General features: G+C 38.6%; 2 protein-coding genes across 2 annotated transcripts; both read right to left on the minus strand.

Moving 5' to 3' along the window:
• Positions 1 to 3,205: 3,205 nt before the first annotated feature.
• ftr54 (finTRIM family, member 54) lies at positions 3,206 to 5,239 on the minus strand (the record flags this gene model as incomplete). Its single annotated transcript, XM_081353893.1, has 4 exons — positions 3,206 to 3,759; positions 3,847 to 3,903; positions 4,013 to 4,169; positions 4,631 to 5,239. 4 exons carry the CDS (start codon positions 5,237 to 5,239, stop codon positions 3,206 to 3,208), a joined length of 1,377 nt encoding a protein of 458 aa, XP_081210019.1.
• A 3,119-nt stretch (positions 5,240 to 8,358) lies between these two features.
• trpc4a (transient receptor potential cation channel, subfamily C, member 4a) lies at positions 8,359 to 25,018 on the minus strand. The gene is made up of 11 exons (XM_081354224.1): positions 24,872 to 25,018; positions 21,601 to 22,004; positions 16,297 to 16,815; positions 13,950 to 14,316; positions 13,728 to 13,867; positions 11,491 to 11,807; positions 11,199 to 11,394; positions 10,816 to 11,010; positions 10,390 to 10,431; positions 10,080 to 10,169; positions 8,359 to 9,353 (listed from the first exon to the last, which is right to left on the minus strand). The coding sequence occupies exons 2-11, from the start codon at positions 21,976 to 21,978 to the stop codon at positions 8,814 to 8,816; spliced, it is 2,784 nt and encodes a 927-aa protein (XP_081210350.1). The 5' UTR covers positions 21,979 to 22,004; positions 24,872 to 25,018; the 3' UTR covers positions 8,359 to 8,813.
• Positions 25,019 to 27,637: the final 2,619 nt, after the last annotated feature.

The raw sequence follows: 27,637 nt of genomic DNA on the forward strand, positions 1-27,637 counted from the left end.
GTTCAATCTCTTGCCAGTTTCTTTATCAGCGGGCTATTGTCCATATCTGGAATCTGTCGGTTTTAAGCTGGATCTTGGTTCAGGCCTCAGGCGGTCCTTTGGACAAGTCAAAGCCAGATGGGAACTTTTTAAAAGCTCCCAAGAACCATCTGCATTTATCTCATGCTGTCTGGCATGGAAAGGTGTGTGGGGGGAAAAGTGAATCGAGTATGGGAATAATAGTGGGAAGGGGTTTGAACAAGTATCAGAAAACACAGGTTTAAGAGCTATGGTCATTAATTTATGTCTTATGTTTTAACCCTGTGTGTCCATCTACCTCTAGTGGTGGAGTCATAGCAGTACACGAATTACAATAATCAGCGTCCTGTAATGAACACTACAGACACAGTGTAATCACCATGGGAAAATCTCAGAGTAAAACTGGGAGTTGTGAAAAATATGATACACCGGTGTTTTGCCAGATGATAAGTTTATCTATGTATCATCTTTTTACTCTTTTAATTCATTTTATAACTGTACCATATATCTATTTTAATTTATTTTATAACTGTTTTAATTTTCCCTGCTTTTATTTTTGTGATTAATTTAATTCCTCTCTGTAAAGCACTTTGAATTGGCATAGTGTATGAAATGTGCTATGCTTGCCTTGCCTTATGATGAGGAGAAACGTGGCAAGGCAATAGCCAAGAACAGTTTTCTAGAATGACAAACATAATGATCTTCACTTAATTAGGCCATTTCATTATTGTCTCAAATTTGTAACTTGAATTAAAATATACCGCTGTCACGAGCTAAATGTAATATCACACGAGTAATATTGAGCAAGACGGCGTTGTTCTAGGCTACTATCAACACGACTGTGATTCGACCGTAGCCACACACCCACAGGCATTTACACGACAGTTTAACAAGAAGCGATACAAGAACCAACAAGTTCAAGAACAAGAACAAGAACAAGAAGTAATGTTGCGTAACTTACATTTTTAGAAATGTATATTGCTTGTTGCCATGCTTGTTGCTAGTGATGTGACATTTGAACCGAGGCGTTGGAGCTCGAGTCGTGTGTCGAGCATAAGTGGGCGTGGCCAGGCTTCTGTTGTTAACGTAGAAATCATCATGACAAAAGAAGCCTCACTTTCTGTCCAATCACGTGCGCGATTCATTTTGTGTGTTGGAATGTTCGAAGTTACTCCCAGATCTTAAGAGTAATGTTTTTTGGCCACAGCTGCTTCCGTACAGATTGAGTCAGTGTTACTGAGGATGACTGTATGGGGGATTCAATCTTTCCAGGACAAGGCAGTGGATATGGAAGGCCTCTAGGTTGATGATGTGCTGGCGGTATGGGGTCCATGACTCTGCCCCATAAAGCAGAGTGGAGAGACATACCACGTTGTGAACAGTGACCTTGGTACTGACCTTCAGGTTACGGTTTTCAAAAACCCTGCTGCGTTGACATCCATCCAAAAGATGATGAGGCTTTATTTATCCGGATGTGTATTTCTGTGTCAAGGGAGCAGCATGAGGACAAAGTGGAGCCGAGGTAGGTGAATTGGTCAACTGTTTTAAGTCGAACACCATTTATATGAAAACTGGGGGGTGTGGGGGTGGGGGAAGTGAGATAGGACATGACCTCGGTTTTCTGAGTGTTAACCTGTAGGCCAAAAGATTGGTACAAACCGGATATTGTGTTAAGGGCGTGCTGCATAGAGTCCTCGGCCTGGAGCCGACGGATGTTGAAAAGGCTTCCATCAAGTCGGTATTCCACATGGACACCGTCTTCATGTCCCATGACACACACACACACACACACACACACACGCTGTTAAGGCTTTTATTTTTGCACATAACATGAAACTATCTAGGCCAAGGGATTGGGAATGACCAAACGACGCCACAGCAGGATTAACTTTTGCAACAAGCAACACGTAACAGTAGCCTAATATTTCGTTACTGAATCATCTTTTCTAAAAGAATCAGTTCATGATTCAGTGACTCATAAGGACCAGCTTCTAGTCAGTTCAAAAACGAAAAAAGAATTTCGCTGTGAGTATCTTTGGTTATTTGCACACTGATATTATCTTAACTATTTACACCTATTTTGTCATTTTATACCACAGTATTTTCTATACATGCTATTCTAAGTCAGATAGTCTACATTTAAAATGAGAAGGACACACAAACAAAAGGTACAATGGTATGACCAGAACTTGTTTTATTACTCTTTAATGTAATGTAAATTATTCCTTTTTTGAGATACATTAAACTTTATAAAATGTTGTCTCAGTCCAGCCCTGGGTATTCAGATAGGCTGTAATTAGCATAATAACTGAAATGGAAAATTATTACTGATTTGGAAAATACTTGTAGCTGCCAATCATACACGTGGCCTTTATTTACATAGTGCTTTATACAATACAGATTGTTTCAAAGTAGACTCACAGTAATAATCAGGAAAATAACAATGAATGATGCAAACATCACATAGGCCTATGAGACCAATTCAAATCAGTTCAATAACTGAGTTCAATTCAGCATAGGGAGTTAGACAATTAGTGTGGTTATTCAGCTCGAGTCAGTTCAATGTGGATTTCATTCAGTGTTGATGTTGCAAATTCGTCAATTATAAATCAAAGTCCAATCAGCTATAAAGCGATGTGTCATCGTCCAGGGCTGCGTTTCCCAAAAGCATTGTAAGCCTAAATAGATCGTAGAACCATTGCCACCAATAGTGACTACGATCAACTTGGCTCACAATGTTAATGAGAAATGAAGTCCACCTCAATTCAGTTCAAATGTAGTTCTCATCCAATAGTGTAAGTGCAGTTAAATCAATAATATTACTGACTATTAAGTGTCTTTTAAAGCCCAACTAAGCAAGCCAAAGGCGACAATGACAAGGAACCCAAACTCCATCAGGTAATAGAAATGGATTTTTGGTTTTTTTTGGAGAGGCCAGGCTCAGTCAGGGGGATATTTCTCCTCTGGCCAAATGAAGGAGCATGGTGTTATTTATGACTGCAGCACAAGTCAGATTGTAGATTGATATCATTCAAACAATTTCAGCCAACTCCTTTTTCTTGATATGTCACAGCAGTGTTATGCATATAACCTTGCTTTGTTGCTTTTTTTAATGGTACTGAAGTGAGTATGCATTTAGTGACAGAAAAATAAGAAATAACATCTCACTGAATCTCACATTCCTAAATCATCTACAGTTCACTGATGGATCACACAGTTTCACTGCTGATCCAAAATAAACCGTAAACCCAGGATAGATCGGCTGCGTGAATTTGCCCTGGACTATGTGGATGAGTTTCATTGTGTCAGAGATGCTGAAGTAGTTCACAATTCCAGCAATGTAATCCACATACACTCCTAATCTAGAAGACTTTAATTTAGAAGTGTTTACATTGAGTTTAGTCTTTTTTTTACTGTCCCAGAATGTGTATTTGGAAGGAGAGCAGTATAAATTCGTAGACTGATCATTGCTTCCAAATTTACACTCATCACCCCTTCCCTTTCTGCAGATGCTCCTATACGACAACGAAATACCCACGCCAGCACTCCCACTCCACTCAACTTCCCAGTAGGCACGTCCACACACACTCTCTCTACACAACACCTGAGGCCAACAATCAAATCTCTCTGGACGATTGGGATATCGCTGGACTTTGCCAGTGTTAGAAGCCACTCTGTTCCCCCCAGACAGTCGGAGTATTTCATTCATTGTGTTTGAATCCATTGAGAGCTCTTGTGAATCTGATGGAAATAAAACACAGTTTAAGATCACTATAAAAACAGCAGAAGTCAATGAAAAGTCATGTCGTGTGTGTGTGCGTGACATACATTGTAGGATCTCATTTCTATTCCTGGGTGCATCTGTAGGATTGTTGTAGCGCATTACTAAGAAAAAACAACAACATATATTTATGCATGTAAGGTCACACCTATGTTTTCATATTCACACAGTTTTTATTTAAATGATTCGTTCCTGAATTAATGCTATACTTACCCAAACCAGACACAACCACTACCTCTGAATTTAGGAAATTGTCCACTTTTTTCTTTATTCTTTTAGAGAAAGTTTTTCTCAGATTAGAAGGACGAGAACTGACATTAAAGCTGGAAAGGTCAGTAGGTTCACGAGAAACAGAGAGAGACGAAGACCTCTATGAAAAAAATAAAAATAATAATTAACAAAAGCGTTTTTTCTGGGGCTGGGCAGCGTATATGTTAGTTTGTGTTATAGTTAAATTCATTAACTACTAATGTTAACAAAAAAGACCTTATTGTAAAGTGTTACTCAATTTTTTAATATATCTTACTGTCTGCTATGCATATATATATACTTGCTTGGCCAGAGGGTTTGGATTCAGTTATTAGGAACTACACTCTTAAAAATAAAAGTTCTTTATTGGCATCTATAATTTCATGAGAAACCTTTAACATCACAAAAGGTGTCTTTATAGTGTAAAAAGATTTATATAAAGCCTTAAAATGTCTTTCACACTGTTCAGTGGAACTGTTCACTGAAGGGTTCTTTGGGGAGCCAAAAATGATTCTTAGGTGTTGCGCTGGCCAAGCTTTCACAGACTTGCATTTTTAAATATGTTCCTGGTCTAATTCATACCTGATTCATTCTCTCTGCTCCTGGTGACACGTCATGGTTTTTGTGGATATCCATTGTACACCGCATACAAATACTCATCTGGTCAGTGTGACAAAAAATCTCCAAAAGCTCATTGTGTATTGGACAGATCATCTCCTGGAGTTGTTCAGTAGCATCTACCAAACAGTGTCTCTCAACTTTGAAGAGATTCTCATGTTTTTGAAAGTGAATTGGACACAAAGAGTTCAGACACACCAAACAGGATTTGATAGCTTTGTATTTTCTGCCAGTACAAACATCACACTCCACATCTCCAGGTCTAGCGTCACAGTGAGGAACATGAGCAGTCTGGGGAGCAGCCTGAGGAGCAGCCTGGGGTTCTGTCCTCCTCAGTTTCTCCACCATTTCAGCAACCACCACATTCTTCGCTAAAACTGGTCTCAGATTGAAGGTCTTTCTGCACTGAGGACAGCTGTAATCTCTCAATTGAGCATTTTCATCCCAATAGCGTCTAATACAGTCCATACAATAATTGTGTCCACAGGGGATGGTCACTGGATCGTTCAGTAGATCTAGACAGACTGGACAGCTGAACTGTTCCCGGCTCACAGCAATATTAGCTTCTGCCATTTCAGTACATTTAGATGGAGAAAGACAGTTCGACAACACTTACCACACTATCCTGGTTTTGTGTTTAAGAGAAGTGCCAAACCGGTGTGTCTATAAGACGTGACTGCCTTTATTTTGCTGCACATTAACAAAGTCCCATAAAAAGTCCATTAGGGTCACTAAATAGTGGTGTGCCAACTTTCGATTTTTCAACATTTCTGAGAAATGCACTGATAATAAAGATAATTTTGCATATGGCTGAACAAAGGTCTTGTCATTTAGATTATGTTTTATATTTATTACAGTCACAGTAAGTCTATGTTAAAATTGCTTTACCAGAATAGCAATTTAGAATGTGCAACACCCACATAAACAAACATAATGGACATCATGACTTGCAGCACATGGGGCTATTGAAATTTAAATAGATAAGATTCTTTGGATCATTGCCAAATTTAGGTCGGACAACGTTAAAACGCATCTTTTCAGTCTCTAAGGGACATGGTGATGGAGGAAAAATATGAGATGGGAAGATAAAATAATATTTAAGTGATTTTGCGTTCACTCGCAAAACTTTTGCAAACTTTTGCATTCACTCGCAAAAATCAATAAACCATTTTTTCTTCGCATCTCATAATATTTCCATAATCAGTTTTGCTTTTGCATGAAGAGTGTGAAACTTTTCAGAGAGAATGCAAAGGTATTGAGAGATCTTGCAAAAGCATTGAAATATAATTTTTCCTCTCGTCTTTACTTTTTTCCCATCACAATGTTCTGTTCAATGGCAATAACTATATAGTATAACATTTCTGATTAATAATTACATAGGTTGTTTGCAACCAACTTAGAGAAAATTCATATTTGTTCAATAGTACTTTTAGTTACTGAAATATAACCCTTCGTTCTCCGTGTGGCGACTAGCCCCAGTCTCCCCTACATGTACAGTGCACTCAGGCCCGGATTGGATATATTTAAATAACATCTATTTTTGCTCCGCCAATGAAAATAGTTCCAAAGGACGTCAAAGTAGTATCAGATGTTAGCCTACGTGTCATGGTTCCTGAATGAATTTGTGTTTTTGAATGAATCGACTGAGTGAATGATTCTGTGACTCACAGAAGGTTTTAAGTTCAGAATAACTCAATGGCTGCATCTGAAATACACCTTATATATAGTAAGTGATTACGAATTAGACGAATTACTTCCAACAAGATTCAAAAGTGTGCATCTGATGGACAGTTTGCTCTCCCATGAGGCCATGAGAGAGGGTTAGTGAAGCGACGCAACTGACACTTTAAAGTCACATGACAATGACAACATGACAGATGTAGTGCATCCGGATTATATTCATACTACACACACTCATATTATACAGAACATACGTTTTTAACGCAAAGTAATTACTTATTCAAAAGAAGTAACTACCCTGACAGTATGCAATTTCAGATGCAGTCAATGTCTTTGAATGAATCGGTTGAATGAATGACTCAATGAATCGCTTATAAGTCACGTATCGCCACCTATGAGTGTAACTTTCAGAAAGTGTTACTGAAAATAATCACTATTAATGCACAGACTGACAGCCTATCTAGAACGCGCAAACGTTCTTACGTCCCTGTGAGGTCCACTCCACAGTTCTGGATTTTAGCATTTAGAAAGCAGAGCATGTCTGCGCATTTCCCCTTGCTGAGGTGCAAATGACTCGCTGCTCTTTTAAACTTCATTCAAGTGCCCTTGGGCTGCACACTGGACTCTCTAAGGGTGCTAATTCAAATAAATTATAGATAGGCCTTTGTACCCTGGTGAAGGATGAAGGATGTGAAATGAATTAGATAGTAGAATCTGCCCAGTGTTTAATGCTCCTCCACACCCAATCTCACTGTGCAGGAGTCTATATTTAAAACCATTATTGATCCACCATTTCAGGACAGTAGATAACCTGTTACTGGTTTAAATATGACATACTGGGTCAAAATAAAATGCATTTCTTTACAGTAAATCTAATATAACTGCAGTGTAGTGTGAGATTTTTCTTCTTCAGGTGCTGGAAGTAGTTTATTATACACATAAATTGTAATATGCAGTCCATGGTCTTCTTAGTCAAGAACAATCAATTTTCTTGATTTAGAAAGAATACCAACAATACAGAAATAGAAACAAGGAGGAATTACCTATTGCTAATATTTTCCATAGAATAATGATTTCAACACTATGCTTTCTGTTAAACAAGTCATTTCAGTATTTTATTTTGCTTGCTCTGCATAGATTTGCAGTTGACAACGGTTCGCCAAATATTTACTTTACATATTAGCCTAAATGGTTATCTTTGATGCGATCACCTGAGACCAGTGGGAAAATATGATGAAATTTATGCAAATACTTACAATGCATACATTTTTAAGTGAAGAATGTCAAATAGTCTGCAGTCTCCAAACTGCATAACCCTTGTTTTAATTTAGTATGGTAACCTACGGCTTGATTGACATAGTACACTCACATATCACATTCAGAGTATATACACTTAGTACAGTTTCACCCTACAGCCTACACCCTACATATTTAGTCAACAAATGTGTTAGTGCTTAATCTGTGCCCACATTATACATTACACTATACTAATTTCCCAATTTCACTATACTAACTCACCTTTACACAGTTAATGTTAGTCATGAGGCCTTGCAATGGTCAAATTACGTAATCTTATTTCTGAAATAAACTTGGATGGGATGGATCCCAATAATTCACAAGTCATAGTACAGCATATTTATTTATTTATTTATTTATATTTGTGCATTAATTCATGATCTGTAATATGAGGCAGTAACCTGTTAAGTAAACAGTGAGGATAGATGGAATAAGATGTTCAGGTGCTTAAAAAAGAATGAACTGATGGTATGGAAACTGTAATAATACCTTGTTCTCCTTTTCATTCTTCATTATGAATACAACTGAGAGTATGATGAAACATACAAGATTACTGTAACAAGACTTTACAGTACATTTATGATATACTTTGGACTTGTCAAGTGTTTGTATGACCAAATTCATCCACGTTTATTAAGAGACACCCTTCAACTTGTCCCTTCTCTCATATATGCGCAATGCAAAACGTGACTAAAAAGTTTTAAAAGTTGTAAATAGTTGCATAGTAAACTTTATTAAAGATATTAGGTTGCATGACGGTAATGACATCTCTTACGGTGGATCCACAGATAGCATAAAATGCTAAATCTAATGGAGTAAGGCAGAATGAAAGGTCTGAATAGCAAAGGGTCAGTAATTGCTCCTTCATATATGATTCAGCAGAGAGGAGAGCAGAGCAGCGATAAACTACAGAAGCATTTACACACTTGACAGAGTGTAAATCACTGTGAATGACAACGTTGGACCCCGTATTCTCTTAAAAGAGACAATCATCCCTGAGACCCAGAATGACACTTGATGTTCATATCATACATATGCAACGCCCTGCACTGGACAGTCACCACAGCTGCTCCTGAGATAGAGCGAATGGTTCAGGAGAACAGCATCTTTCTCTTTGATTTCCAGCATTCGGCATGTGATCGTCACTTTTGAATGCCGAGTTTGAATGCCGTTATAATCTGCTTCCTTCATATCCGTTTTCCTCATTCATTTCTTCCTCACAGATTTTACGCATGTATACCATTTCCTCGTCATCTTCCTCAGTCTCATTTACACTGTCTCTCTCTGTTTCTTTGTTTTGCTTCTTTGCTGCCTTGAAATTGAGGTTTCCTCCCTGTTCAACATCGTCCTGTTCTTCAGATTCACCAGCTTCCTCTGACACGGAGTAAATCTCTCCCGGGTTGTTTGGCCCTTTGCAGTTCATTTGATGGCTAACAATCTTGTTTGGGACAGAACCACCCGCTAGGCCACTAAAGCCGCCAGGCTTCCAGGCATTGGCTTTGGGTGCGCCCTCCTGGATCATAGAGGTGGTGACACTCTTCAGTCTCATTTTGCCCTTCAGTTGACTTCCAGCTGAAGCAGAATTGCACTTCGAAGGGTTATCAGGATAAACAAGGCTTGAGGCTCCTGCGCTCACTTTTGAGGTCGGCGTGCCAATCTTCATCATTCCCATCACCTCATACCGGAAGCTTGAGATGTCCTGTTTAAGTTCCTATTAATGATATTATTCACACATTGCTCAGTAAAACATGATGTACAGTTATATCACACTAAAGATTAACAGGATCTATTTAAATGCAAAAAAAAAAGTATATATTATTTAATATGACTGATTGAGATTGGCCAGATGTGGCATTCTGTGGTCAAAAACGTTTAGGATCATTTTGGAAAATCTCCTACACTGCCAAGATTTATAAGTATCATATTAAGGGACTCTATAGTAAATTATTTTTTCTATTTTTTTTATAAATTATATTTATTCATAATAAATAAAGTAAATATCCATTTGAATATATAAATAAATACTTATTTACCCATTTACATATGTATTTACTTTTTCTTTACTCAGTAGCTATGTAATAAACAGTTTATAAACAATTAAAAGAAGTTTCAGTTAAAAAACTAAAATTACTAAAACCAAAACCCAAATAAATTAGTTTAATAGAAATATTTTTAATAAAAATAATAATAAAAAATGACAAAAGCACAAAACAAAATGAGTAAAACTTAAACAAAAAAGAAAATGTAAAAATAAAAGTGAATTCAAAATATTATTAAGTACTATAATAGTAAGTAAGTAATAAAATAATACTGGTAAGGAATGGAATATTGTACAGTTAGTTACACAACCTGATCATGGTTTGTTTTGTGATATTGGCTGGCTGATCATTGTTCTTTACTTCTTACAACATTAAAAAACAACCCGTACTCAATTTACCTTAAAGTTCTCTTCTGTTAGTCCCTCTTCTTTTTTGGCATCCCTGATCATTGCTGCCACATACCGCTTAACCAGGTTTCTAAGTACCTCCTAAAAAATGAGATTATTTCAGTTATGAACATAGAAAAGATTAGGCCAAACAAGCAGTCCTTAAAGTCTTTCAGAGGAGTGGAAGTGTATTTGATAGGGAGATTAATCTCTCAATTCAGAAGTTGATTGACACCGTGTGGAATAAAATGAAAAGGTGGCAGGCTGCAACCTTTCATCTGGTCCATTTAATGATCAGTTGCTTTGAAAGAGACACCATTACCTGGTACTGGCGGTTTGTGCGGACATTTTCAGCAGCTCGAATCTGGAAAAAAAGAGATAACCTATAATTTGCTATACTACAAGGTGAGATTAGTGAAAATCTCAGTAGCTCCAATCATTTTGTTCACAGAATCATTTAGTTTCTTCAATATATTAGATTTTTAATACTGACTGTTGTTTATTCCTCATACATCACATTCACATGACTTAAGAAGACTTGTGCAAGTTCTATAGACTAGTTTAATGGTGCTTTTATAAATCTTGACTATTTAAATCACCATGTACTTTTTGTCTGGTATAGAGCAGAATGAACATTCTAATTATGTTCCATGGAGGAAAAAAACATTTAAACAACATTAGGGACATATGGACTAACCCATGTTTCATATTAATTATTAATAGTAAAAGAGAGCAAATAGCTCATTACCCCAAGTGATCCAAGCGTCTCTGTTCTTTTTCTTTGATTAACTTTGAAGCAGTTGCTCTTGATCCATTTGATGAGGTACCACGTTGATTTTGGACTCGGGATGATGTTGAAGGGAGGAGGCAGCGTTCCGCCCTCTTCGAAGTAGCTCATCCAAAGTTTAGTTCTGGCAAACTTCCACTCAATATCAGCATGGTCCTGTGGACCAACCAAAGACATGCCAATCAAACAGCAAACTGAAAGGTATAGAAGAATATTTCCTTTTCACACCAAAGGGTCATAAAATGAATGAAGTGATTACAAAATATACTATAAATAAACGTTAAGTAAATACATACATTTTGATGTACCCAAAAGCAAAAAAAGCAACCATTTATAATACTTACAGCAATATGTTGGTAGGAATTATTCATCATAGCAATAAGCATATTAAGAAGCACCACCAGAGAGATTATGTTGTAGGTCCCAAACATTGTGGCTCCAACAAACTCTGTGAACTCGTGTTTGGGTTCAACATTGGTCACATGCAGTTGAACAAGACCAAATATGGACCAGAACAATGACTGCAGTGTCTCAAACATACTGTAAAAAACAACAACAACATGATATCATTATTTATTGTACAGCAAGTAAAATGAAGGTTAAATCTATAGATCTGAGAAAACTACAGTTCCTCACGTGGTGAATGCATTGTTTTGCACTGGGCAGCGGATACCCTTGCACGTGTCGTTTGTTTTTGGATCATCATAATAGAAATACAGTTGATTGAGTCCATTTGCAAAGGCGAGCAGCACCAGGCAGTAAATGAAGAGAAATTTGAGGATGTCCAGAAGCATTCGGCCAAGGGAGATCTGAAGAGGGCCCAGGTGGGAGTTGGCTGTGAAGAGTGAAATCAGTCGTAGGGAGCTAAATATATTGGCAATGGCGAACAAGGCCTCGCCCACCAAGGTAGGGTGCCACATCACCCAATCGTCCCGGGGCTGGTTGCCAGAGTCCTGCAGAAAGACAAATGTTGTAAATTACAGCGTGTCATCGTATTCAACCTCTGGTCATATTCTGTTCTTGCTTCCAAATAAGAATCGACTAACATCTTGTCCTAACCATGCACAACCCAAAATGTTTTCCAGCAACAAGTAATCCACAATGAAAGGCAAAATGTGTTGAATGCTAATCAAAAAAAATTTTTTTTTTAGGTTTAATATACATTTATGTGGACCATGATTTTGATTTTCACTGAAATTGAATTTTTGTAAGAATTAAAATTTCTATTTTATTTCTATTATTTATTTAGCAAATATACTTAATTGGGCAGTTTCCTGGACAGGGTTTAAATTAAGCCAGGAATCTAGAATAGTTAAAGGAGAACTCCGGTCAATTTTAACATTGAGCTGATTTTTTTGTAAATTTGGAGTGCTGTCAATACAGAGAACAAAGACAAAAATCGGTGTTGCCTACACCATGTTATCCTCTTTTTAAAATTTGCACCCTGTTGACTTCAATGGGGCAAGTTTTAAACCTGCTTTTAGCCTCTTAACATCCTTGATGTGTCATTACAAGTGCACAGCTAATGTGAGTGATTCCTTCAGAGTGAACACGAGTGAATCTGACTGCAGTAGATGTGAAAGATATTAATAAAAGTGATGTTATTTCAGCCAGCGCACATACCTGTATTTTCTTCCTGTTTTCGGTCGAAGCCCATAGTAATCGATTGTCGAGTTCACACGCATAGGTTTAGTTACCTATGATCACGCACGTGAACTCGACAATTGATTACTATGGACTTCGAACGAAAACAGGAAGAAAATACAGGTATGTGCGCTGGCTGAAATAACATCATTTTTATTAATATCTTTCACATCTACTGAAGTCAGATTCACCCGTGATCACTGAAGGAATCACTCACATGACTTGTGCACTTGTAATGACACATAAAGGATGTTAAGAGGCTAAAAGCAGGTTTAAAACTTGCCCCATTGAAGTCAACAGGGTGCCAATTTTAAAAAGAGGATAACATGGTGTAGGCAACACCGATTTTTGTCGTTGTTCTCTGTATTGACAGCACTCCAAATTTACAAAAAAATGAGCTCAATGTTAAAATTGACCGGAGTTCTCCTTTAATCGTGGCTTAAAAAAATGGTTTTCTGAAACACAAATTAAGTACAGATTACTAACACCTGTACTATGGAGTCATGAACTAAAATAAACCAGATTCATTTAAAACAAACTGTGCTAATCTGAAATAGCATGACAGAGGTCTGACAAATCTTAAAATGATATGGAACTGAGAAGCAAGGAAAACAATGACAGCAGAAAAAAAACCTTTACTGAACAAAAGATAACTCTTTTAAAGCAAATAGCAAAGAACAACTGCACACATCAGCTGTGGAATCTACCTAAGCCCCTAAAGCATAGGTCAACCCTGCTCCTGGAGGGTCACTGTCCTGCACAGTTTACATCCAACCTGTTTCAGCTTGTGATTATCAGGCGATCCTGAAGAGCTTGATTAACTGCTTCATGTGTGTTTGATTAGGGTTGAAGCTAAACTCTGCAGGACAGTGGCCCTCCAGGAGTATGGTTGAAGAAAAATATGAGATGGCAGAACAAATTATTTGTCAAAACTTCTGCGTTCTCTCACAAATCTTTTGCATTCCCTCAAGAAACTTTGCGTACACAAATGTTGTGAGTGAACGCAAAGTTTCATACTCTACTCACTCCGAGCAGGATTTGAACCAGGGTCTCCAGCATGGAAAGTAGGTGCATTAACAAGGATGCTAGTCTCTTGCGTTGATCGCTAATGCGCCTCTTCCTAGCATGCCTGTGTTGCGCACACACACACACACAGGGAAACTGCCCCAATAGGGTTTATTTTATATAGGAATCAAATAGAACATTTGAACATAATTGAAATTTGTTACCCTAACGTGAGCGACAATCTTCAATGAGATAGTGGCCAGATACAGAGAATTCATGACAAAGTCCATGAGGTTCCACCAGTCATGAATGTAATCCTGAAAGCCACCGTCCCACATTTGTTTGATCTCAGCCCATACAAAGCCTGTAAAGCAAAAGATATGAAAGAAAATTAATCTACAACTGATCAAAATCAGAAAAAATATCCAGCCCTAAAAACTCATTACCTAAAACCCAGGGTAGAATCATCCATTCCACAGGGGTAACGGTGGGCTTTGAGACCTGCTTAGTGTGGTTCATAGTGTCATTCATGGTATTCCTGTTGGTATCCACATGTTGGGAGGCCAACAGCAGGAGAAAGAGGAAGGTCAGATAAGAAGCAGTGTGGCATATAAACTTGATGAAGGGTTTTCGGATGAAGAGGCCGTAGTGGCTCTTGGGGGCGATCAAGTAGAACAGCGAAAAGAAGGGGAAGAGGAATCCGATGAACATACAGGTGACAGACTTGCTGGCCCAGTGGCGGCGTCTCCAGCCTGGGAACTCATCGTACCAGCGAGATGCGAGCAGCTGCTGGCAGTTTGGCTGTGCTACAAACTAACCACATAATGAAAAGAGATGAAATTGACTAATTAAACAAATGAAATGAGTAAATTCACTGTTAACCACAAATAAATCAAGACATACAGTACATACAGTAATGTATAGAGTTGCTGAGATTTTGCCTGAACTGTAATTTAAGGATTTGCTTGCATTTTCTGTAATGTGCAGCGAAACAAAAATCATTTTCTGACTTCTTTCATGCATGGAGACTGTCATCATCTTGTTTTGTTTTTTTTTACAGTTGCAAAAGAAATGCTCTCTGCGGGAGAACACAAATAACGGAGCCATGTCCTAATGAGAAACAAGTGCCATTTGAAAAAGAGCTAACACAAAAGGCACAAAAAGGCTTATAGTAACTGTTTTTTTTTTCTCAGGCTGCTCTCTCTGGTTCTCATCATATCTGGTTTAAATCCCTATATCTTTTCTTCACCTTTTCTGAAAACCATCTGGGCCACACATGGAACGCAGCAAGCCAAACACTGACTCATGTTTGAATTAAACATAGATAAATGTGATTTTCTTTTTGTGATGTCAATGATACTTAACTCTTACTTTTCCCCAAATCTGCAGAATATGTGGTACATTTATTTTTTAATATTAATTATGTATTTCATTAATTAAATTAAAAACATGATTATTTAAATTTTCTTTTTTTTATTAATATTTTTTAATATACAAAAAAAACAGATTTTTTTATTACTATTTATATGTTGTCAAAAATTAAATTAATTAACAGTGTAGTATATATCTAATATCTCTTTTTTGGGTTCTGACTGTAATTCATGAAAGACAAATAATGAAACAGAATGGTTAAGCCTAGCTTGTTGTCAACTGTTTGCGATGTAGAAGATCTTCCTGAGGAATTTCAATGATACAGCAAAAGAAAAGTAATATTCTGCTGAGCCTCTGTTAAATTACTTACAGATGCTGCATGTGAATATAGGGCAAAATCTTCCGCAGCTTGTAAGCATCACTTCTCCATTTTCAGTGATGTTTAAGCAAGCACACACATACAGTACTGTACACATGCATGACAAAGTAGCTTACAAGATGATATATATCACCACATAGAAACCTTTCCTGCATAAGAAAAAAATGTCCTTCAACCTTTTAAACAGAAAGAGCTTGTAATGTTTCATCTGGACAGAGGGGGGCAACATAGATCCACATAATGTTGCAGCCACCCTGCAAAATCCCTCTGGAGTGGGCAACTCTGGCCCTTGACATCCACTTTCCAGCAGAGGCTTAATCAGAAATCGCCCGCTATTCCCTAAGTTAGTCCACTAACACAGTTCACTTGAAGAAGTGAATGAAAACAAGTGAGCGAATTCGGACAGCTGTTGAGCATACATCGGCTGTACACTCGTTATTGCGGTGCAATGTTGGATAGAATGAGTGCACTCAATTACGTCCACTATGGTTTCGGACACCACTACAAATGGCTGTCCCTTCAAATAATGCCCTATTTGAGGGTATGGGGGGGCGATTTCGGATTCATCCAGAGTTCCAGTCCTAATCAAACACACCTGTACAAGCTAATCAAGCTATTCAGGATTACTAGAGTAAGTGAGTCTGTTTGATCAGGGTTGCAGACAAATTCTACAGGGAAGTAGATCTTGAGAGCCAGAGTTGGCCATAAAAACTCAACCTATTATCTTGAGGTGAACATTTTCTTCTCAGCTTTAAATACCCAAATTTGCTAATTAGATTTACACACACCACCACTTGAAATTATCCACATTGTGTAAAATACACCACATTGCTAAATCAACACGGCAGCCATCCAAATATAATCCCAGACTACTGAAACAAACAGCTGAACACCTGTGAACCTTTGCAATATGCTTGAGTGCTGTTCCTATCTGGAGTGATTGTTTTGCGCTTCTGCTAATGATCTAGCAGCATTTGAGGATTGCTTTCAAAGTTCTTGTTGTCACAGAACCATTGCTGACATTTGGAGAGCAAACATCTTACCTCTTTCTGATGGTACTTGATAGCCAGTTTAAGCCTGGCTAGATCATTACTCCCTTCCTCCACCAGGAAATTGATATCATCCTTGTAGTTCAGAATCAACTCGAGCTCTCTGGAGCTGCGCGTCTGGTCGAGCATATCTTTGGCAAACTGCTTGCACTGCTGTGAAAGCTCTTCGTACTCTGACTTGAATTCATTCTCCACCTTGCTGAGCTCCTGGAGCTCCCAGCTGAGCTGAAAGGCCGTCAGGAAGGGGTCCTCGCTGGATAGGGCGATGAGCGAAGGACTGGCCAGGGCCCGGTAGATGTTGAGACGGGATCTGGAATGTCGCAGGCTGTCCACGTCTGAGCCGGACACGCATTCCATGCAGTTGCAACGCACCTGGTGGGGCTGGGGCACGGACACCCCCTTCTGAACCAGCATCTTGATGATCTCATAGTTGTTGGTGTGTGCGGCCAAAATAATGGGCGTTATGTCAGGGGTAAAATCGGAGAACTGTTTATCCAACAGGATAGGGGGCACCTAGAAAAAAAAAGAAGAAACCAGAGCTGGTAAACATAAAGTCCACCGCAAAACAGAAATAAATGAGGGAGCAGGCCCCCAATCAAATAGCTTTGCTGCCATATTGAATGTTATGATTTTTCTCTACAAGTGTTCTTGTTCCTCTCCCTTATAATGTCTGTGATGTAATTTGCTTTGAATGAAAGTGCTAAATGAAATGCTAAATGTATACACTAACATTCAGAAGTTCGGGGTCAGTAAACATTTTTATGTTTTTGAAGTCTCTAATGGTCACCAATTAGGCTGCATTTGTTTAATCTGAAACAGTACAGTAAAATCTGTAATATTTTGAAATATTATTACAATGTAACATAACTGTATTCTATTTTAAAATGTAATTTAATCCTGTTATGGCAAAGCTGAATTTTCAGCATCATTACTCCAAGTCTTCAGTGTCACATGATCCTTCAGAAATCATTTTAAAATGCTGATTTGATGCTCAAAAAATGTTTCTTATTATTATAAATGTTGAAAACAGCTGTGCTGCTTAATATTTTTATGAAAACAATGATGCATTTGAATAGAAATTAACCCTTTAGGCGCCAGAGGTTTTTTCCTAAAACGTTCGATTTTGACATCTTAATTTCAAAAGGCTATATCTTAAAAGTGATAAAAGATAGAGACTTTCTGTAAATTAGAGAAATATTAAGGATGACCCAAAGTTTATGTAGGGATTACATTTTCCCATCTAATTTGCATATTATGACGTCATATGGCGGCGGCCATCTTGGATTATAGAATTTTTATGGTTTTTGTTGATGTTTGTTTGGTTTTTTTTTTTTTTTTTTAGCTGACAAAGACGCACACATCACAAGGACATAAACACACAAAAAAGAACACATATTGTACACTACTAAATGGTCAGGGAAATAGATAGGAAATCAACAGTGTAATAAATGGCAGACAAAAACAATTGTTGCAGGGCTTTTGCTGTAGAGATAATGACTCCCTATTCATCCAGGTGACATTTCTTGTAGTGTTTCATGGTGTGGTCTTGCGATAGACTATGCATAATAGCCCCTCTGCCCCGTGTCACATTGCCTCTTCTCCTGCTACGAGCAGCAGCGCGCGCGGGCGCGGCCAGATCTGCCTCGCGCGCGCGCCGAATGTGCACAGCTCGGACTACTGTCATTGTCATTGCGACTCCCCACCCTGCCTCCACGTTGCCCCCTAACTGCCCTATGAATACTTCGACCTCGTCTAACATACCCAGTGGCATTAGACAAAGTCTCCACCACAATACAGTACTGTCGCCGCGATTGCGGAGAGGCACACGGTCACGGCTAGCGCGGTAAAAATCTCCCGCGGCCGCCTCGTTCCCCACAACACTAACACGCCTGCTAACTTCGCGATGAACACTCCGATCCCGGGAAACATTGTTCCCACCACTGACATTGGGCAAAGGACCATCTAACGTTATATTGGGCAAAGGATTCACCGTTTGTGCTTGGTGTAGGGCTATACTTTCACTTTCAGAATCACCGTCATTTTCTGAAGGCAGATAGCGTTATTCCCCTTCAGAATCAGAGTCCGCGAATAGAAGACCCAACACTTCATTGCTGGTAAGCTTTATTGATGCCATTAGATAATAATAATAATAATAATAATAATCTAATGCAAATACTCGCTGATGTTGACAATATTGCTCTGATAAAATGGCTCACTCGCACACTAGCTCCGCTTTTGTTCGCACTGATTCAATGCGCTCTAGCTCGAAGATTTTGTATAGAAGCATGACTTTTTTTAAGTCGGGGATGAAGTATGACATGTCTGCCAACTAGTGGAGGGGAGGTTGAACGAAATTTGACACCCTATTTGACAAAATCGGCCGTTTTATTCAGTGCCGCATCTTGTCGAGTAAACTCGACCGTGGCGCCCAGAGGGTTAATGAAAAGTTCAAAAGAAAATTATTTATTTAAATCTTTTGTAACATTTTAAAATGTCTTTTATGTCACTTTTGATCAATTTCAAAATGCCGTACTGAACCCCCAAACATTTGAATGGCAGTGTAGCTCTACGTCTCAGATAACACAAGAAATTTGTGGAAAAAGACCTGTTATCATTAATGAATACCATTTCTAGTCCCATAATTATATTACTGTTTACTCATACTCATGAGATGACTTTCGTACAACATAGTTAGCCACATTTAGGGTAAAATTGAGGGAAAATTTGTGAATTTGGACACTATTGTGTATAACATTACACACACGCTGTGCTATGAAAGATGCAAAGATTTTAAATAAAGACTGAAGCAAACTGAAACAAACAAACAAATTTTCAAAAATCCAATTTTAAATGGGTTGCAAACCTCCTACAAATGTGATCTGGATCAGGTTAGTTTTTCTGTTTAGACTACAAGAAATTTGAGCATTTGAGAGGGAACGTCTGGTAAGCCTGGTTCCCTGAAGACCAGGAAACTGTAAAGCATACCCAGAATCAAACCACGCTAGTTTCTGATAGGCTGAAGCAAGTCGATCACAGGCATGCAGGTAGTATGGCAGGGCGACGCAGCGTCTCGTTCCCTCTTCAGGAAACCAGGGTTACATGCGTAACCTGAGACGTTCCCGCTGTGGGAACTTTATACCCACAACGTCATATTAACAAATAGCTGTCTGTGTGAAATTGTTGCGCACACTAAAGCTGCATTCACACTACAAGCAACTTTGTCGCTGCATGTCGCCAGTGGCTGGTGGTTAGGTCGCTAGTGGGTGTTCCCACTACTGGTTGCCTAGTAATGTTTGTGAGTGACTTTCATGAATGTTACTCCATGTTGTAGAACAAATCAGTTTTCTTGTCACTACAAATAAACATTTTGGAAGGAAAAGTCTAATATAAAAGGAATCAGTACATAACATGCATAATATTAAATAGCAATGAACAAGATACAGCGAGTACTCTTTGCCATCGCGGCTATTTAACTGCAGCAAACCGTCTCATCCAGTCGCCAACGGTCACTGTCGCTCATTACGCTGGAAATCACCAGCTCTCCATTGAAATGAATGGTATTGTGTCGCTTTGTCGCAGGTAGTGTGAACGCAACTTTAGACGAAAGAATCATAGACCCCAGAGTGGAGCATAAATCTAAGTTGTAAAACCTGACAAAAGTGTGCGGAGAGGAACAGCCTGCCGCATCACAGATGTCCTGAAGGGAGACACGGCCATACTCCTGGTCGCGTGGGCCCGGACAGTCATAGGTGAGTGTCCGGCAGAAGCGGGACCCGAACCGCGAGCAACGCGTGTCGAAGAGCTCTCCTCGAAGAACGTTCGGTGGGAGCGTTGCGTCGTGACGGACAGCTTATCACAATGCTCACACTCGGCCCTCTCAGGGGTTTGGGCCCTCTCAAATGCTGATTGGGCATGCTCCACTCCCAAACAAGCAACACAAAGTTTGTGTGTATCCCCACCCGCAAGGAAGCGCGGGCAAGGAAAAGCACACAGCTTAAATTGCTGCTTATTCGCCATAATATGTCTTATATAGTATACAACTTGACAAACAACACCAAATAGACAGAGACAATTTCACAGAGAGCACTTGCTGAAGACACAGAAGCTAGCGTGGTTTGATTCTGGGTATGCTTTATAGTTCTACCAGAAAGACTCGGGAGGCGAAATAACGTAACAAGTATGCATTTATTAACAGCCCAGCAAGCAAATATTATGATATAAAGTTATTTGGCGTAGGCCCCATCCGAAGCTCGCAATCCGAGGGTACGGAATCTGCATTTCCTGCCTGAAGACGAAGGCAGGGGCGCAGCCGACCCCCTGGGAGGTATGGGAAGGGACCATCCTGGTGGTGGTGGGGAGGATGGAGGGGAAGGAACCATCCTGGTGGTGTTGGGGAGGATGGAGCTGAATGTAGGCGTCAGCATCTGCGAACTCAGACACGTGTAAGTAACGATCTTTTATACTACAAGTATTAGAACACGATTGGATAGATGAGAAGGTAATAAGTGACGAAACAATTGAGTCTTCCCGGCAGAACTTACGCTAAAGCTTTCTTTTTCCTGGTCTATGACCCGCCTATGGCGTCCTGTCACACCTTTGGACTGATTTCAAACGTGCTTCATGACACAATCACGCAGGGGCGTTCCCACATCGTCTCGATGCAGCTCGAGTTCCCTTGAAAGGGAATCTGATTTCCGCTGCCCGTCTGAACAAAGCCTCTGAGTTGCTCAATGCATGATTCAATTATTCTGTGCTATCCCACAAAAAACCTAACCAGCTAAAATGACAAATTCACCTTATTTTTCTGTGACATGGCTCATGATGATCAATTTGCTACACTGAGTGGCGATCAAGTCATTAGCAAGGGTCATAGCGCTTCAAACAAAGTGAAAACTTAATCTTCAGCTGCAAGACAGTGAGAAAGATTATGCAAGCCACCTACATGCAAAACCAAGAAAAGAACTATTAATATTATTAAAAAGAACACTACGTTCAAAACTTTTAATTAAACAGCCATGTCTACAGGGAAAAAATGTCCCTTTCAGAGAGGATTAGTGCATTATCAGGTTCCAGGTGCGACATGGTCTGGAAAACCGTTTGAAACGTCTGAAACAGTTTGGATGTAATCTGTACATTTACAGTCGCTTCACAAAAGAAAGTAATACCAAGGCAACTGTGAATTCCTGCATGTTTAAGTAGAATTGAAAGGAGAACAAAAGAGCTGCTACAGTAGGAGAGACATCAAATCGTTTCGGTTTGGAAACTCTAAAGTAAATTTGTCGGTGATTGCCGTCTTACCTGCATGCCCCCGCTGGGCTTTTTATGATTCAAAAGCAACTCCACAGCCCCCACCACCTCCTTTCGTATGGCGTGTAAGAGCGCATCCCCCACGTACACGCCAAAGCTGAGCAGCAACTCGACGATTTCCAGATTCTCATTCTCAATGGCAATTAACAGAGCCGTCCGTCCCAGAGGGTCGATGCAGTTGATGTTGATTTTGAAGTAGATCTCTGCTTCTATCAGCGATTGTTTGACGCTGGCGTAGTCACCTTTCTCCACAGCGCACAGGTAGGCCTTCTCCAGCGGTGACAGCTCAGACTCGGCTCGAACTATCTGCAGCGGGATCCGGTCTCTGTATGCAAAGTTGTCCGTTCTGCGGAAGTAGAGCTGTGACATTGCTGCAATGCCTTCATGTGAGACGACTGGGCATGGAGAGAGATGGAAAAAGAGAGAGCCAGTACAGAAACTGAAGAGATGCTGGTAAATGTGGGTAGGAATCATGCATTACGCAGGAAATGGCTTTAAGCATCGTAAACCATCATCTCCACACCCAACATCCCATTAGCATGACACTCAGCCCTTATTTGCTTGGTTTTCTGTTGACTCTGAGGTTATTAGATTTAGGTGTTTTGTTGAAGGCCACAGTGAAAACCTCAGATACTTCTAATGGGACAAGCTCTTAATGGAGTTAAGAGAACATTTGCTATAAATTATGCCATAAATGAATACCATGGACTGGTGTTTATAGGCAACTCATTACCTTCAAAATTCATCATTAATGTTAATCAATAAAATATCTGCTGGGAATTCAACCTGTTGAGATTATCCAAACTGTATATCAGGTATCTAATATTCAATGTTGGGATCAGTTTTGCTTTCCCTCAACACGCTCTGGAAATGCCCTCTTATGAGCGTCATTTGGATCACAATAGAGGGTGGTTAACTCAAGCTCTATATATTTTATTCTACAACATAAAATACAATACATCAGTAATACCCCCTTGTGATTTTTTAAGCTTCACTTGTCTTGAAAAAGGCAGTCTGAACTACCTACTTTAACAGCCTCACTGTGTTTATAATCACGCTCTTGTAAACTATTCTAACTATCTTAAATGAAGACTGAAATAGTTGTCAGAAGCTTAGTGATAGTGATGTTGAAGTCATATGAAAGTGGTGTAGTTCATTTATATCCTACATCTGGTGACTGCTTCAAAATTAATAAAAAATGTGTTCATTTGTGAAGATTATCCTGATGAACAAAGCATATAAGAATCAAACTGTTGTTGGTCACAGAGCTTATTAATGCAAATATTACAAAATCATGTTGGATTTGTGTTGAGGAAACCAGGATGACGCTCACTTCCGGGTTGGCCCAGATATGTCGTCGCTGCATTATAGACAACATGAGTCAAATATCTGTAGCCGCTGAAATCTGCATAAACGTGTGCTTTGGATATGAGCTGGATATTTGTCATAATAGGTTCATGGCATCAGGGGATGTTTTATAGCAAGTGCTTTCTCTTGGGTGCTTTACAGAAACATGCTGTTAAAACATTTTGGTTCTCGACAGACTTAACAGTTACTAGGCCTATTCAATGACCTCATGGTGTTTTAATGGTCCAAATATACAGTACATTAAGTTAAATGAACACTTATACTTGTGACTATCTCCTAGAGATGTCTATTGTTAAGATAATTATAAACACATTAATGTTCATAATGTGGTTTCTTACACTGAGTGTGTGATGAGGGCCAAATACAATTACTCTCTTTTACCACAGTAAAAGTATGAAAATACTCTCTTGTAAACTGTCATTTGGATTAATGAAGAGAAAACATGGGTCATCCAAGTCATTATTTGTATCTGATAATCTCCATATGTGTCATAAGGGCTGAATGTGGCTGATTGAAAAGATATAAATAACCATAACCTGTAAATAATGATGGCCAGTGCTTGATGTGTGGTTTGAAAAATATTCTACTGATAAAACATTATGATCTCCAACACACTTCTCGGCTTTTCGGTGTGTCTACAAACTTATATATGAGGACCTTCCAGGCTTCTATTGTTACACTCACTGTAAATCAAATAAAACAATTTTTTTACTATTCTTATAGTTTTAATAAAGTTAGTTGCACTGTAAACCCTAAACCTGTCATTAATAAAAGTAATCATGATGTTTTGGTTAAACATACTTTAAATGTCACGTTTTGATTAGTCTGAATAGTGTTCCCTCTGGTGAACCTGTGTCGAATTTTGCCTGTTAGGCCTATTTCCTTTCATAAAAATGTTTATATTTTTGTATGTGCACTAAGAAGTAGTGAGGAGAAGTCTGAATTTAATAACTGACCCAGGTGTCACTCATAATTCCATTTTTAACCTACCATTTGCTATTGTTTTAGATTTAAAATTTAAGCAAAAACAACATATTTGATTTAAATGAATTGGTTCAGTCCACACTTTGAGCAGACTATGTGAACTTGATACAAGAGAATATGACATGCACTTCAACCAAATAAGTGTTTACTTCGATTCTAAAGGCTTCTTAGACAACGTTGCAATTCGTAGATTTGAATTATGAGATTATTTTGATCTATTTATGAACCTTTTACCTAGTGAAGAGGCTTTATATTATGAGGGCATTTTCAGACTGTGCGCAGAAGTGGTTGATGAACACAGACAGATCAGTGCGCAGTGCGCTCTTTAGTCGCCACTCATGATTGTTGTCTCAAAACATAGTGAGCTGTCAACCTCAGCAGCATTTCTGGCCATAGATGCTTGTTTTCGCCGCGTTTCGATTTAGCAAAATGTCCAAAAAATACTACACGCGCACCTAATGCCCAAAAATGATGCACGCGCATATGATGCCACAAACAGGTAGGCAGCTCGTATTATGGTGAAAACAGGCAACACTTCAGGCGGTGCTGTAGTTTATGTTAAGCATTAAATTACTTGAGACTGAATAGGTTATTTTTAAATACCACAATAATTCCTTAACTGTGTGGAGCGCGTTGTTACTTTAAAGGAATCGAACACCTAAAATGAATTCTGTTGTCAGTCACACACCCTCGTGTTGTTCTAAACATGTGCGAGTTATTTTTCTGTGTTACACAAAATGAGATGTAGGCTACTCCGTCTCCATTCACTTTCATTGTATGGGGGGGAACACCCCCCTTTTGTGTTTAACGAAAGAAATTCAGGTTTCGAACAACATGAGTGTAAGCAAAGAACAGAATTTGCATTTTTAAGTGAACTACCCTTTTATGAAATAACAGAATATCACCTCACCTGTTGGATTTTGGATGTTGCACTGACTCGTGACTGGTTCGTCTAACTAACATACAACAGGTGCCCAGCGCGAAGAAAACCCGTCACACTCCAACCGCCTCCACTGAGGAAAAGCGCGTAAATGCGCATCGGTAGGAACAGAAAGCGGTAAAATAATATCCATTTGTACATGCAGCAAGGCTCAATGATCCTCTCATTTCGCATTCAAGATGGAGATAATCTGCAGAGTTTCCCAAAGCAAAACATTTTTGTTATCTCCACAGAAAGTGCACGTGTGAGATCTTTGATCATTTGTCATCTTGCACATTATCTTTCCCGTAGGCTATAGGTTTCATCGCACTTTGCTGTGACGCGTTCTCATCTTTCGGTAAGAGTTATTTTGCTGATTGAAGAGACTTGGAGCGCAAAGAGCTGCCAGATGTCCTGTCTGCATTCTCTCTCTCTCTCTCTCTCTCTCTCTCTCTCTCTCTCTCTCTCTCTCTCTCTCTCTCTCTCTCTCTCTCTCTCTCTCGCCTGAGAGAGTGCTTGTACATGTGTTACGGTTCACCACTCGACGTCTAGTCACACAGTCTTTCAAGGTGCACTGAGTATTTTATTTAATTGATTATCATTACAATTCTCTCTCTCTCTCTCTCTCTCTCTCTCTCTCTCTCTCTCTCTCTCTCTCTCTCTCTCTCTCTATATATATATATATATATATATAGAGTTATATGTGTGTGTGTGTGTGTGTGTGTGTGTTATTAGATTGTAATGATAATCAATTAAATAAAATACTCAGTATATGTATACATATATATATATATATATATATATATATATGTGTGTGTGTGTGTGTGTGTGTGTGTGTGTGTGTGTGTGTGTGTGTGTGTGTGTGTGTGTGTGTGTGTGTTTGTGTTTGTGTGTGTTATAATGATCATATATATATCATGTAGTCCCTAACCAATAATAATAATGTTTACTTTATATAGCGCTTTCAACCCCATATTATATAGCCCCAACCCTGATTGGGGTTTTACATTTAGTTCTGCTCAAGTTGCATCAGATTTCTTTTTAATCATTTGTGGCAGCGTTTATAACCTATCACACATTTCTGTTGAGCTTATGAATGCAATGGCCAGTAAGATTTAGTCATTTTAAAACAAAGATTTTTGTTCAGTGCACAGTCCTGACTTAATTCCACACTCTCGTGAATTCTCTAATCATATAAAGTGCAGATAAAAATAAAAAAATTCAAGTGGTTCTAGTGATTATATATAACTGGATTTTTAGAGTGCATAACTCAATGAAGTGATGGACCACTTACTTTAGTAATGGGGAACAGTCTTTGTTCATTTTCCTTAGGTCTATATGATTGACTCTCGGTTTGAATAACCATTTTGTTTTTCATGCTATATAAGTCTTGCCAAGTTTTGTCTTTGTAGCCAGAATATAAAGCTTTACAACATTACAATTTAAATTATATTAAATGGACAATCATTTTGATTCATTCAGATTGTAAGCAAACTACATGCATCCATATCAGTAGGTGTCAGTGAAGTCCAAAACAACTTAAGAGCTGAATATCGAATAAGCCAGCTTGAAATTATTCAGATTGTTAACCATTACTCTCATTTTTATAATTACAAATACTTCTAATTAAATTATTTAATGAATATTAATGAAATATTCCTATGCCTGTGATGGTTTTATCTGAACATTTAAAAAAATTAGCTCAAATTAATCGTTATTTATTTCAGGCAATAGCCTATAGAAATATCATTTTACATTGAGATGAAAATATTTAAGAGTAAGTCGAGACACTGTCCTTCTGAATATCATTTGTTTTGGCTTAACAGCAACCAGGCAGATCTATCATCAGTGATTTATCATAATGCCAAGTTGTCTGTTAGAACAGATGAACATTTTGGACAGTGAAGTCTGTAAAACCAGTGTTATTCATGTACACTTTATACCATCAAAATAGTACAAATGAAACGTGTCCAGACACTGATATGATTTTTGTCTCTTCTGAGCCATACTGCTCTTGATCAAACCAGTGAAGCTGAGTCATTGATCTAGGTTTGAAGAATTAGGTGTGAAGAAGACAACTCTAAAATCCCTCCCGCAATTTGTCAGATTAATGGTTCAAACATCACAGAGCAAGACTAGCAGCAGCCAAAGACATCTCTCTGGGAGAATGTCATCTCGGAGATCTGAAGGAAATACAAATCAAAGATCTGGAGCCATAAAGCAAATTTCACATAATTTCTCAACAGCTATTGCAAAATGTTCACCACCTGTTATGTTGAAACTCCTCTGGAAAAAAAAAAAAAAATGCAGGTCTTCAGCCCAAACTGAAAATCTGTTTCCGTTTATCCTCTTTTCCTTTTTAATATTTCTTTTTCACAGATAAATAATTAAATAAATAAATAAATAAATAAATAGTATTATTTTAAACAGGCCTAATATTTTTCTTTACTTATTAGACTGTCAAAACTAGCTTAGCAACATGCTAACAACAAACTATTTAAATCAGTCGGTTCAATTAAGTCAGTTTCTGTGGGGTGTAACTGGTCCTACTCGCACCGCTCCCTTCGAACCAGCGTCACCAGCATGGGAGGTAGGTGTGCTAACAAGGATGACAAACCTTTGCCGCTAGATTAGCGACTTTTCACACCACTTTAGCGACTTTTTTTTCTTTAAAAAAGTAACTAGCGACCAAACTAGTAACTTTTTGAACTACTGGTTAACATGTAGTCAGTCACTATATCATATTTTTTCCGTTGT

Source organism: Scardinius erythrophthalmus (genome assembly GCF_964197995.2).
Source record: "Scardinius erythrophthalmus genome assembly, chromosome: 23".
NCBI classification, from domain to species: domain Eukaryota; kingdom Metazoa; phylum Chordata; class Actinopteri; order Cypriniformes; family Leuciscidae; genus Scardinius; species Scardinius erythrophthalmus.